General features: G+C 37.9%; 1 protein-coding gene across 1 annotated transcript in view; it reads right to left on the bottom strand.

Moving 5' to 3' along the window:
* Window positions 1-14,515, bottom strand: part of LOC144663343 (schlafen family member 13-like) — a 33,363-nt gene that overhangs the window by 13,138 nt on the left and 5,710 nt on the right. Inside the window, exons 5-6 of the mRNA XM_078524250.1 lie at window positions 13,757-13,837; window positions 12,626-12,757 (exon numbers count right to left, since the gene is read on the bottom strand). Of these exons, the coding sequence (XP_078380376.1) occupies window positions 12,626-12,757; window positions 13,757-13,837 (213 nt within the window). The remainder of the gene's footprint in view (window positions 1-12,625; window positions 12,758-13,756; window positions 13,838-14,515) is intronic.

The following is a 14,515-nucleotide window of genomic DNA, read 5'->3' as shown; positions in this document are numbered from 1 at the left end:
TGAGCCCGCACTCCATTGTCTGTTTAATTGTCTGTTAATTGTCTTAATTGTCTTTTAATTGTCTGTTACATGAAGTACCAAACTGATCCAATATGGCGGTCAAGTTGTTTATGATTCAATAACGATGCTTGCGCCAAACTTCGCTACATACTTGTTACCAAAGAAGGTAAAGACAATAGATTTAGGGGTTTTTCATCTTGTTATGAAGTGTTTTTATTCAATTGAACGAGAAAAAAAGCTGGAGTGTTCGACTATCATTCAAAAATCTGTTTGACTCATATCTTGCTCCTGCGCCCTAAAGGCGATGAAATACGAGATACAAAAACCCTCATCATATCGCGCAACATTGTTGCATTGCCAGTTGAACGAGTTGTTGCCTGTATTTCTACCGCGTGCTCAACTTGTCTTGCAACAAATTTCAGTGTTGCAAATTGCAGCAACATGTTGCACAAAGTAGAACCGAGTTCTACTTTTTGCAACATTTTTTTCAACTTGCTACACCAAAATTTTTTGTGAGACAAGTTGAGTGCGCGGTAGAAATACGAGCAACAACTCATTCAACTGGCAATGCAACAATGTTGCGCAACAAGTTCAGGGTTTTTGTATCTTGTATTTCGCCGCCTTAACGGGTACATCCTCTTGGCTTGTAGTGCGCCATCTCAATTTTTTGTGCGGGAATCCAGCAAGGCCGCGGCCTGGTGAGAACACTGCTTACTAGAGTGTCTGTTAAGAGAGCTTCGACTGTACAGGTTAGGACACCCTCTACCACTCACAAGCTACTCCACCAAAGAGCAACTTGCGGATATGGTCATTTATGACGGTGATGAACTCTGCAACAGCAGGATAGTTAAGGATGACCTGCCCGACGCAGTAACTCTGACATTGGTGCAACATGCCACAAAGCAGAATCAACAGCTACAGAAACTTTTCAGTTGTATACAGAAAGGCCACTCAACCAACGATCATGACCTAACAGAGTTCTGCCAGATATTCCTTGGCCTCATCTACTGTACTACCAAGGTGTGATATTACAAGGGGACAGGCTACCGCTAGTCATTCCAAATGCAGAGATGTCACCGAGCACAGGTACCCTTTCACAACTCATGGTTGACATTGCAAATGAAGGGCTCCAAGCTTTGATTTCTGCAAGTTGACAAAATGGTGGGCAAAAAAATGAAGAACTGCCTTGTCCGCCAAGCCAGTTAAGGCCAACTAAACCCTAAATCCAAATAAATTCCCAGATAACCCCTAGCAGTGCATTGATATAGACTGGTGGGGACCACTTCTCAGTGGGGAATACGGTACCTGCTCATAATGATCAAATATACCCAGAAGTAGACTTCACAAATAGCACCAGTGCCTGAGCTGTCATACCACACATCGACTGAAGTTTTTTCAATGCACAGGTTTCCTGACACTGCCAAGAACTGAGGAAGGACTACCATTCAATGGCACCGGTACCCACGAATGTACATGAAATGGGCTGGCAACAAAACCATCGTTGTCAGTCCAGAGGACCCTAAAGTCAATGGACTGGCTGAGAACTTCCTAAAAACCTGCACTCAGTAAAGTGTGACACACTGCCCACATTGAGGGCAAGAATGTTCAACAAAAGGTATCTAATTCCTTTGGAAATACCGGCTAACCAACTGCCTCGTGTATATGGAGGATGGGTGCCTGGGATATCAATGGGGGCCCACTGTGGTCAGTCGGGCCCCCAGATGGAATCAAGCCTCCAAGGCTTGGCAATCCCCGCAAAGCAGCCATGAGCTCCCCCACACAGGCACACGTGACACTGACTAGAAAAGAAGCAAGAGGGAAGGAGGGAGGGGAAGAACTCACTTAACATCCCTGAAATACCGTCAAGAGAGTCTGAGATCATGCTGCAAAGTCCAGGAATGTAGAGCCCTGAGCCTGACAAGAGCTAGGAGCTGCTGACCACTAAGACGGCTGACTGACACACTCATAGTTGGTTAATTGGTTAAATTGCATTTAATCTCATGCAACACCACACACCACCAGCAGCAAAGCCCCAGCCACGCTACTGTTCAACTACAAATTAACAGTACGCCTACCGGAGCTCAAGCTAAGCCCCGGTACAGGACCTCAAGTGTGTCAACAAAAATGGACAAGCCAAAGCAAGGCAAAAGGCCTACAATACATTCATAAACTTAATATGTTTATTGCACTCCCTGAAAGGGATTTTCGGCAGCAATATATATATATATATATATATATATATATATATATATATATATATATATAAATTTATATTAGTTGATTTGCAGAACTGATGTCAGAGTGCTCAATAGAAAACTAGAGCATAAATATTAAAAGACAGTCTGATCAACTGAAGATACGACTTGGCATTTTATTACTAACTAGTTTCGTACCGTACAACTTGTACGGCACTCTTCAGATAAAATTGCCTAATGTAAAGATTACAACGCTACGCTGGTATATATAAGTACGCCGGATGGATGAAAAAGCATAAAATTACAACGGTAGAATACTAAAAATGTTTAAAATAGCAAGGTATAAAATTACAACGGTTTCTGTTTTGAAACAATAAAAGCTTGAAATATGCGTGACACTGCGAGTTTACAAATTTTAAACAAACAGTTACGTGACAGCTTTTGAATTTTTAAGAAGGAACTTGTTTGCGTGTCTACAAGAGGTTATCAGTTCATTTCGTTTGTTGAGAGAAGCGAGGTCGGATCTGCAGATTAAAAAGTCTGATACACTATTAATACCCGCCGACAAGACCACTAATTTCTACAAAATGGAAACATCAACCTACAACGATTTACTGCAGAAAAACATCACAAAGGCCTACAAGAAAGTCACCCCAAATACCACAGGTCCTATCGAGCTCGAAGCCAAAAGCATCGCCAAGAAGCTAGGTCTAGATGACCGTATCAATATCACTGCCAAACGGGAAGCCTTCATCACCCTTAAAGATCACAAACCAAACTTCGCCAACAACCCCACATGTCGCCTTATCAACCCCGCTAAATCTGAAATCAGAAAAATCAGCAAGCAAATCCTAGACCGAATAAACACTAACATTGTAAACAAGCTCAGATTAAATCAATGGAAAAACACCAATGCCGTTTTAAGCTGGTTCAATAGCTTGGAAAGCAAGGAACACTACTCGTTCATCGCCTTTGATGTTGTTGATTTTTATCCGTCCATTTCAATTCACCTTCTAAGTGCTGCCCTTGATTTTGCATCCAACTACGATAACATCACCGCCGATGAAAGGCGCATCATCCTACATGCGAAAAAATCTCTTCTTTACGATTCTGGTGAGCCATGGGGAAAGAAATCATCCTCCAACCTCTTTGATGTCACCATGGGTAGCTATGACGGTGCTGAATCCTATGAGCTTGTTGGCGCTTTTCTCTTACATAAAATCAAAGTGAAATATGGTAACAACTTCGGCCTATACAGGGATGACGGCCTAGGAGTAACTAACGCAACCCCCCGCCAAGTGGAGATGATCAAAAAAGATCTGTGCAGCATCTTCGGCGAGTATGGCCTTAAAATTACTATTGAAGCCAACAAGAAAATCGTCAACTTCCTCGATGTCACTCTCAACCTTTCAAATGGTACATACATGCCTTATACCAAACCCAACAACATTCCACTTTACGTCCACAAGAAATCCAATCAATGTTTCGAAGGCTATAGCTTTCTTTCAATTAAAGCAAGTGTTCTGAATCTTTCTACGCTTAAAAGGCTTGAATTATTTGGCAGTGTCATTCTGTATTTTAATGTGTGAACATGTTTATGGCCGGTTTCTTTACAAAATTAGGTTTGCAAGAAAAAGGTCTGTCTGCTATACATATAGCTCAACAAAGACTAATTAAAACGGTTAGGTTTTTTCGTTTGTTTGAAATAAATTTAAATCGATAAACACTGGAGCAAGTTCTTCGTATTATATTCTAACTCTTAGCCTAAAAGCAGACGTTTGTTGTTTTAAACAGATTTAAATTTCAACTCGCCGATCGAAGGCCGCCGGAATGATGACTGTTTAGTTTTGATGAAGCACTGAGCTGGCCTCAAATAATAAACCGCTTCCGTTCTTAATTTTCGCATCACCGAAGCACGAGATTCGTATGAATGTATTTTAAATAGAGCTAATTTTAAAAAGTGAATATCCTGATTTCACCAAATGATTTAGTTTTCGTGACCTCTGCATGACCCTTGCGTAAACATTCACATGTCGAAACATATTAGCCTGTTTCAGTCCCTCGTTTTTTTAGCGAACGAAAATCAATATCTTGATAGAAATGAAACAGGCTTGATGTACCGGGCATGCAAGATCGCTTCATTATCACGAACACTTCAAAAAGTGTAGCAACAAGGCAACTAAACAGATCTAGAAATGCTACACGTTTCGCATAATATTAACGTTGTGACTCAGTGTTCGAGTGAAACTTTAAGACAGTTGCGCTTTGGTATATGGGTTTTGGCATACCCTAATTCTCAACTCAAATTCTCTAAAGGTACTCTATGCAGCATCTTGTCCGTTTTTCTGTAAAAAAGCAACTTTTTTACAAAGATATTTCTTGTAAAAAAGCAGCTTTTTACAAATATATATTTTTGTAAAAAAGCAGCTTTTTTACAATTATATTCTTGTAAAAAAGCTGCTTTTTTACATAAAAAAGCAGTTTTTTTTACAAATATATATTTTTGTAAAAAAGCAGCTTTTTTACAATTATATTCTTGTAAAAAAGCTGCTTTTTACATAAAAACAGCTTTTTTACAAATATATATTCCTGTAAAAAAGCAGCTTTTTTACAATTATATAACTGTAAAAAAGCTGCTTTTTTTACATAAAAAAGCAGCTTTTTTACAAATATATATTCTTGTAAAAAGGCTGCTTTTTTACAATTATATATTTGTAAGAAAGCTGCTTTTTTATGTAAAAAAGCAGCTTTTTTACAAAAACCGTTTTTTTACACAACATATATATATATATATATAACAGTGATTTTCTACTCAGTATCGTTTCATATGGGCTTTAATACAGGTCTGTTTCGTAGACCAACAAAGAGTTGATCCACTCATCAGTTAAATTCCATATACACTGTCGCATCGCTAGGGTTTATATACATCAATGGTGTGATCGTTACAAAATTCAAACTTAAAAAACAATAGTAATATACATTTGTAAGCTTATGATTGGTCCTTGAGGACGCGATTGAATTTAAGAAGAAATTTTCGCTTGTGCCTGCAAGTTGATACAAGTTCATTACGTTTGTTAAGAGTTGCCATGTCCGGTTTATATAAAATGTAGAATTTCTCGGTATTACATAGATTACATCGTTTGGAAAGATTAGAGTAAGATTTGGCCTTGGCTAGAATTTTCCACGTGATTTTAAAGTCTTTCTTTTGATCTTTCAGCTGCCATAAATGTTTGCTTAGTTCAGTGTCATTCTTTTTGTTTTCATGTTTAAATGACATTTGGTGATTTCGCCATCTCGTTTTGAACTCCGTGGCGGTGAGGCCTACGTACGTCTCAGTGCTTTCAGCTGTGGTGATTGTGGCTTGGTATACTACCTCCTTGACCAAGCATTCTCCTTCCAAAGGGCACTTTTCTGGCTGGCGGCAGTTACATGTTTTGGGTTGTGTTGTTTCCTCAGGAGGCGTGTTCTGTCTTAAAACGGTTTTGTTGTGTCCATCGATGATTTGTTTTACATTTGGTGAACAACTGTAACTCAGCTTAACATTATTTTTGTTGAAAAGTTTTCTTAATTTGTGGTTGGGTGGGAAGCAGTTCTCAATCAAATTTAGGAATTCTCTACCTATGTTAGTTTGTACATTTTTACTATATGGTGGGTTGAACCATATTATGTTTCGCTGCCTCTTTCTCTTGTCGGTGTCTGGTTCGGGTGACTGCTGTTGTGGTGGGTTGAATTTGAGGGTGTATGAATAACCGCTTTTCTGCAATGCTTCTTGGTAGGGTGCTGTTGCTTCTTTGAAGGTTTCCTCGTCTGATGAGATCTCAGATAATCTTTTGTTAATTGCTTCAGGGATGTTCTTTATTATGCTTGGGGGGTGGTTAGACTTGCTGTGTACATAGAGCGGAGTTGTGGCTGGCTTTGAATAAGGCTTGTGCTTTCCAGTGGTTAGGTCTAGCGTTACGTCAAGGAAATTTGCGACCTTTTTGTTGGCTTCAATTGTGATGCGTAGGTTGTTTTTGGCGAACACTTTGCAGATTTCTTTTTTAATTTTTTCAATTTTTTGTGGGGTTTGGCCCAGGACTGCTAAGCCGTCATCTCTGTATAGCCCAATTTCTATGTCGAAAGGGATTTCTTTGAGTTGCGAGAGGATGTAGTTTCCGACTAATTCGCATGTTTCCGCTCCGTCATAGCTCCCCATGGTAACGTCGAATAGCGTGTCGGTATTTCTCTTCTGCCAAGGGTTTCCGTTGTTGAAAAGAAGAGATTGCTTAGCTTGAAGGATTATGTGACGGTCATGATCGGGGATGGTCACGTAATTGGCTGCAAAGTCAAGGGCACGTTCAAGTAGAGTCTCTGATATGGAGGGGTAGAATTCCACTACATCAAAGGCTATGAAAGCGCACTTGTTTTTGTTAGGCAAACTTTTGAACCATTGTAGCACCGAGGAGGTATTTTTCCACTGGTTTGCTTTCGTGACGTTCAATAGTTGCTTGTTGATGTTGTCAAGGATCTGTTTACTTATCTTTCCTATTTCCTGTTTTGACGGGTTAATTAATCTGCACGTGGGTTTCGTTTCGAAATTGTCCTTGTGGTCTTTCAAGGTGATAAAAGCTTCTTTAGTGGCAGTCGTCTCAACACGGTCGTCAATGCAAAGTTTCTCGGTGATTTTCTTCGCTTTGTCGTCAATTTTCTTAAGTTGGTCGTTCCCTGCCTTTTTACTGATGAGTGGATCAACTCTTTGTTGGTCTACGAAACAGACCTGTATTAAAGCCCATATGAAACGATACTGAGTAGAAAATCACTGTTATTACCGCTCCTTCATTGTTGAGCACTATTCTGGATTTATCAGTGTGAAACCCACCTGAAGTTATATATATATATATATATATATATATATATATATATATTTTCAAATTTGTATATCTTTTCATGTAACCGTTATTGTAGTCAGTTGCCTGATGATTGCTTCGTAAGAGGCATGAAACTCCGAGTAGCAATTAAATGTTTTTGAACTAGTCCGACTCCAGAAATTCATTCTTTATTCACAGCTCTGGTTTTACCATTGAGCACTTTAATAGCAGATGAAGTCTTCAGTTTATCCACTGGTAGTTATATATATATATATATATATAACAGAAGATGAACAAATCAACTGTATATTTGACTTGGCATTTTATTACTATTTAGTTTCGTACTACACAACCGTGCAGCACTCATCAGATAAAATTGCCAAATGCGAATTTACATCGTTACACTGATTTTAAATGCACATGCGGCCGTTGGAAATATGATAGCTACAAAAAGTGGACTATTTTACAAAACAATACAATACAAAGTGAAAACTATTGCTTTTATCTGATGAGTGCTGCACGGTTGTGTAGTACGAAACTAAATAGTAATAAAATGCCAAGTCAAATGTACAGTTGATTTGTTCATCTTCTGTTATAATCACGCTCTAGTTTACTATTGAGCACTCTGAAAGCAGTTCTGCAATTCAACTCGATTATATATATATATATATATATAATATATATATATATATATTTTTTTTTTATTCTGCATTTGACACAACAATTACAAAACATACTAAAATAACTAACTCCCTGAAAGGGATTTTCGGCAGCAATATTAAAATACATTCCAAAGCCAATGTTAAGCATCACAACATATAAGTCAATGGCAAGGTCCTTCTGTCCCAGAGATACAAGCCTATACAAAGTCATTAAAGTACAGGGTACCCAGATCACGGCCACATGTGGTGACCAAAGAAATTCAAGAAAGTCTACACATACCCACCAACAAAATACAGAAGGGGAAGATATGTGACCTCACACGGGAAAACGTACACTAGCGCTTATTCGTTAAACGGGTGAAAACGGACGGATAGAAAACGCACAGTAAACGGTTTTTTTAAGCGTTAAACGGTGACATGAAGCATTACAAACGGTAAACGAAACGCTGCGAACGGAAAGCTTAAAGCGTTTAACGATGAGGTTAAACTTGCGAACGCATAACTCGAAGCGTTTAACGGTGAAGCAAAATTTGCAAACGAGTAGCTCGTAGCGTTTAACGGTGAAGCAAAATTTGCGAACGGCAGACAAAAACGTTTAAATAAACAGAAAAACTTAAACTATGAAGCTAATAGAACCACAACAACAACAAACTTCAAAATGAAATGGTGATGTTTAATAGGCCATAAAACTTATGGTATGTTTTATCAACTCCGAGCCCTTTAATAAAAGCATTCGGGAAAATCACTCATTGTCGTAAAACTAAACTAAGAAATACTTACCCAACAGTAAGCTTCATCTGGACTCAGTCTGGGAAACTAAACAACTGAATGCAGACATGCATCTTCGTCTAAAAAAGTTTGCTAGCGGCAACAAGTCCAACTTTCTTATCCTTTCCAGAGCAAATGCAGCTACATTTACATTTCCGTCTCTCAAATTATTAAATGTAAATGAGGAAACATGAACATCCTTCTAAAAAGAAGATTTATAACTGTAGAAGAAAGAAGTTACAGAGAAATATACGGCCGCTTCCCTGACAAAACATGTCTCGAGCGAACGACTGTCACGTGGAATTTGTCGGCGTATATATAGTCGTCCTTTGTACCGTCGAGAACATTCGAAGTCCCGCATGTCTTGAACGATTTTCTCACAATCTCTTCCATAATTTCTGCCCAAGACTATTTCTGCTGCCTCACCTTAATCTTTTGCAGAATCAACGCTTTCGTGACTCAATCAACGCTTTCAGTGAGCTGACTAGACTTTAGTTTCACTTGTTTTGGCGACGTCAGAAACTGACCAATCAGAAGCGATTGTTCCTAGTCCGGCGGCTTAGCTCGAAATTTTAGTTGAATTGTGCACTTTTTGATACAAGCATGAAACTTGGCACAATGAAAGTGGTCACCAACAGAAATTTTTTCAGATATAGTGCCAAGCCCGAAAAACACCGGTTTCCATGGAAACCTTAATTTATTAACCCTATTCAGACCGGGCATTTTTGGATCTTTTCAGACCTCCGCAACGTCCAGAATATTTAAGCAATCACAATGAAACTTAGGGAATATATAGTATGTCCAAACACCTATCTTTTGGTATACGTCACGTGAGAAGATGACGTCACATCACGTGACAATTACATCATAATGTCAAAACTGCCGCCATCTTGGATCCGCCATCTTGGATTTCGAATTTTTTCCAAAACGTCATAAAACCGCCCAAAATTACTGCAAAGTACTCAAAATCAATTAAACTGTGCTTAAAAACCGTAAAAGGATGAAAATAATTGCATTAAAATTATTTTTTATTAAAAGAAACACGAAAATTACAAAATTGGGAAAACATGCCTGTCAAAATACCGTTGCCATGGTGATGTCAAGTTCCTGACACAACAACTTATCCTACCAAAGTATTTCCAGATAAATTTTATATAAATTTGCAAAGTTTGGTAGCGTTTGGTTGAACCTTGAAAAAGTTATAAGCGTTCAAAGTCAGCGCGGGCACTTTCCGCCCCTCCCGGATATGAAATTTCGTGAAATATTTGTTTGTCCTGATTTATAGACAAATACTATTATGCCAGGTAGTGATACCAAGTCGCATGTACAAAATTTAGAATGAAATGCTGTAATTTAGACTGTTCACAGCTCTATATTTTCCTATTTTTCTTCTGTTAGCGAACGGTTCACCCATCGAGAGACCTGGACGCTAGCGCAAAACGAAAGACGCGAGGGAGCAGAGGGCGGGGAACGAAAAATCTTTTCCCATGCAATAATTTCCTATTTAATTATTGGTATCAAACAGATGGTAAAAAATAACAATTGTAAGCCTAATTAAAAGCATTCACATCATTCTGTATTTATGAATAAAAATCAACAATAAAAGGTTAATAAAAGTACAAGAAGAAATACTTCGTGGGGAAGGGGCAGGGGGGCCTCTCGGCTGAAAATTTCATTTGCTGTTTACTAGCTGAAAATAGGAAATTGTCGTTGGCACTATATCAAGAATTCATTAGTATGCGGATGCTTGTAATCCTGCAAAGTTTGGTGCTTGTATCAAAAATCGCACAATTCAGGAGCTAAGCCGCCGGACTATCCCACGACTCAGAGTAAACATTGCAACACGATCTGCTGATAGAAATCGGCTGCGTGTAATTTTAGTTCAAAACCAGTTCAAAAACCGAAAATTTATAATACAGTTGTCTTCTAAAAAACACACAGGAGCGTTTGATCGGATTCAGGATACGTTTTTCGTTTTGATGACATTTTAAGCTCACCACAGTTCAAGTGGGTCGCTTGATTTGTTCGCTGACGGCTTCATCCGGAATTCACCGATTCCGTATTGTGTTGTTCTGAACTTGAAGGTCTTGAAGATTTTTAGTTGTTTGAAAAAACGACTAGATTTTGATGATGATCGATTACCGTTTAATTCTACGGAAGAACGTGTGATTGTTTGAGATAGGATTCTGAACTCAGGTAAATATTTATTCGTAAGTATCGTTTTGACTACAATAATATTATGCTTCCAGCATGTAAACGCCGATCACATTAAATTCATATTCTATTTGTGATTTGTTGTTGTTTTCAATGAGAGAAATGCGATGTAATAAAGATTTGCTGCGCTTGGTTAAAGTTTGAACAGAATATTGGGTCTCGACTTGTACTTGTAGCCGAGTATGTAGGGTATTTTTCGTTAGACTCTTCAGGGTTTGATAGCCAAAAGTTTAGCGTAGTTTAGCGTCTGGGCCTATAGCCTAATAAATACGACAGTGCTTGCTGTTTTAATAGGTTTAAAGAGCGTTGCTAAAAATGTTTGAACGGAAATGACTTGCCGTTTAACGAAAAGGTCTTGCCGAGAAAACGGATGCTAAAATTTTCGAACGGTTGAAGTTTTCCGTTTAGCGGATAGAAAACTTTTCTGAACGGTTTCGTTAAATGCTCGAACGGTCTTACTTTACCGTTAAACGGATAAAAAACGGAGAACGAACGGTTTGTTCCGTTTAACGTTTGAGGCTTAGTGTACGTTTTCCCGTGTGAGGTCACATATATGCTTGTGGGACACCTGACAAATTCATAATCTTTGACAGTGACCATCGTGCCAACAACGTGACTGGAAATGATACCACTGGTCAACAAACTGACCCAAGTTCCCATGATCCACCTCAATCAGAGGACACAGGCTCCTAGCCAGCAAGCTCAACAACCCGGCCTGACCAATCGATGACCAATCGATAGTCACAAATAAAAATTTCCTTAATTACATCGATTGTCATCGATTGCTATCGATTTTCATCGATTGTTATTGCGTACTTGCGCATCCCGTGGACAATTCTCCAAGATATCTGGACATAGATTTTCACAATCCTAAAATGACATGTCTGAAGAAGCGGATAAAGCCGGGGATAAAGCAATGGACGTTACACTTGTTATTTAGTGCGTGGTCAAAGGCTACCATGCCTGCAACTTCACCGTTGAAGTTGAAGAGGAGTTTGTGGCTAAGAGAAAACGGGGAGAGCGTGGGAACACGTTTAAAGTTACTTATCCGTGGACAATTATCGACAAGTAATCTATACGTTAGTGTAAATCTTGCCCCATTTAACAGTATATCACGAAAAGAATAAATGAGGTATTGTTCGCTTTTAAGAGTCGAGTTGATGTAATAACACCCATATTGAATCAAACCAAATAAAAAACGGATCGATGAAAATCGATGAGTCGATGAAAATCGATTAAATTAAGTTCGATTTCCAATTAATCAATCGATTAATTGGCATCGATTATAATTATTGAATATTGGTATCGATTATCATCGATGATCAGTTTCATCAATTGGTCAGGCCGGGTCAACAAGCACCCCAATGTACGCTTGGATCAACACATTGACTGTGCGCTTTCCTAAGAGCAAAGATGTCAACCGTCAAAGCATTATGACCCTCAGACAGGCACCTGGACATAAGGAACTTTATAAGAATGGACAGCAACTTGAATGGATGTCTCAGAACCAGGCTCTTTGGCATCATGCCAATCATTTGTTTATGTTGTTTTGTGTAGAGAAAGAGAAGGATGTACATCTAGAACAGAACCTGATATCGAGGCACTTTCATTAAAGGACAGATTGCATGCTGGGAGGACAAACCCAAAAAGGGAAAGATAGTGAACTGTTAGTTTAATGACTGTTCAAGTGCAAAGAACTAGAGTTACGATTATAAAAGCTTGAGTTCATTACATGGGCATGAAAATGCATTTGTACTTTTGCAATCTGTCTGCTGACAAACAAGCTTGCATATACAGTGAATGCCATAAATAATATTACTAGTCAAAACTCTGCAAGCAAATACATATAACAACTAAAAAATATACTCTTTAGTGTAACCAGAAGCTACAATGGCTTCTGTAATCATGCCAATGTATGCTGCATGTGTATTGATAATACCTGTTGTTTACACAATTGTTACTGCTTGTGTCTGTAATCAATGGTTGATTACTGTCCTTATTCTTGTTTATAAGCAGAAGTTCTTTTGGGAAATGTTCTTCTTCAGATTGAACATCTGAGTCATGATTATCACTGAAAAATAAATGATGACAGGGCTTGAGACTAACTTTTTAACTCACTGGTTTACTGGCTAGTGACATGTCAGATTTTACTAGCCAAAAGTAGTTTTTCACTAGTCAGGCATATTGATTTCTATCAAGAACAGTTGACTTTTCTGAGTTTTTCACTAGCCAAATGGCTAGTAGGAATGCTAAACCTGGTATCCAAAACCTAAATTTTAGTAGCCTTTGGCTAGTTGGCTACCGTTAGTCTTGAGCCCTGGATGAACTAAATTATTAAATAAGAAATCTGTAGTTTAAGGTTAATATTTAAGATTACAATTGGGTTAAGACTATACTCTACAGATGGCAATTATTACCCAGTCCAAAGTGGATGTAGACCCATCTTAATAAGAACCAACTTAAAATAATAATCATGGTCGGTTTACCCTTTAACCCCTAAGAGTGCCGATTGGCACATAGTGCCATAACTTGGTCAATATTTGTGCAATTTATTTGAATTTTTGACACCACATTTGTCTTCAAAAGATCTGCATGTTGAAAGCATAAAAATGTACCTCCCCCCTATTTGTAACATGGTTGACCACCCCTATGACTTTTGCAACTTTTTTGCCTGACAAATAGGTGACATGCAACATTACTGAAATTTATCAGTAAACTGAGAGCTGCACAATAAGCTATAGTTTAGGGGTATACCTACTATATACGGAGAGAAACAATTTTTTAAATCTTTTTCTTTTTAATTTTTCAAGCAACTTCTTTCAAAACTGTAACTTCCTTCTTATTTGTTCAAGTTTTTTATGAAATTTTCTGATCAAGAACTTTCAAATGGTGTATCATATATTGATATCAAGTTTATATTTTTTAATTTACGAAAAAAGACCATTTGCTTTAATTTAGGGGGTAAAGGGTTAAAAAGGCAATTAATCACACCAATGCCTACTGCAAAACTCTGATACTGAGACCATACAAAGCTAAAAATATTAAAAGTAAATAACACAACATTATTTACTTGTAGCTAGGTTCTGCAGCTAGTGGAGACACATCCACTTCCATGGATTGTTCATTATTATCTTGAGAGTCAGAGTATCCACTGTAATAAGATAAACAGGGTAAAGTCCAATGATAGAAGTATATCAAAAAAATAATATTTTGAGTAAATAAGTGAGTAGGTCAGTGAACTATACAATGAAACAAACCCAAAGACTATTTATTTTAACCCTTTAACTGGCTTTAAGTCCTGGAGTGACCAACATCAAATTTCTCCTCACAATATCAATACTAAATCAAAAGAAGAGGTTAGGAGAATTAATAAAATTGTCATCGAAGGAAAATAGCTCTGAACTTTTAACAAATTCTCCACACAATGCTATAAGAAAATGTATGGAGATCAGTCAGGAGAATTTGTATGTGATATTGGGGCTTAAGGAGTTATTTAAAGTTAATAATAAAACATTGCAGAAAGAAAAATTCTGATAAGCTTGCAATGATGTGAGATTGTGTAAAAAAATAATAAAATGGCCCCAGATAATTGTGATTCACACTAGCAACAAAACAACAAGAAGTTCTTTTGGGAAATGCCCTTCAAGTCAGATTGAACATCTGAGTCATTACTGAAAAATAAATGATATAGTTTAAGGTTAAAAAAGGGGTGTCAAGATTATATTCTAAAGAGATGGCAATTATCACCCAGTCCAAACTTATATCATGGTCAATAGGCCATTTCCGAGTTACCCTTTGCCTCTGTTTCAAAACGAGTGTAAGTGCAAAA

The sequence above is a fragment of the Oculina patagonica genome, chromosome 1 (genome assembly GCF_052425735.1).
Source record: "Oculina patagonica isolate OP01 chromosome 1, crgOcupat, whole genome shotgun sequence".
Classification (NCBI taxonomy): domain Eukaryota; kingdom Metazoa; phylum Cnidaria; class Anthozoa; order Scleractinia; family Oculinidae; genus Oculina; species Oculina patagonica.
The sequence above is the reverse complement of the archived record's forward strand: the minus strand, read 5'-3'. Positions and strand labels throughout refer to the sequence as shown.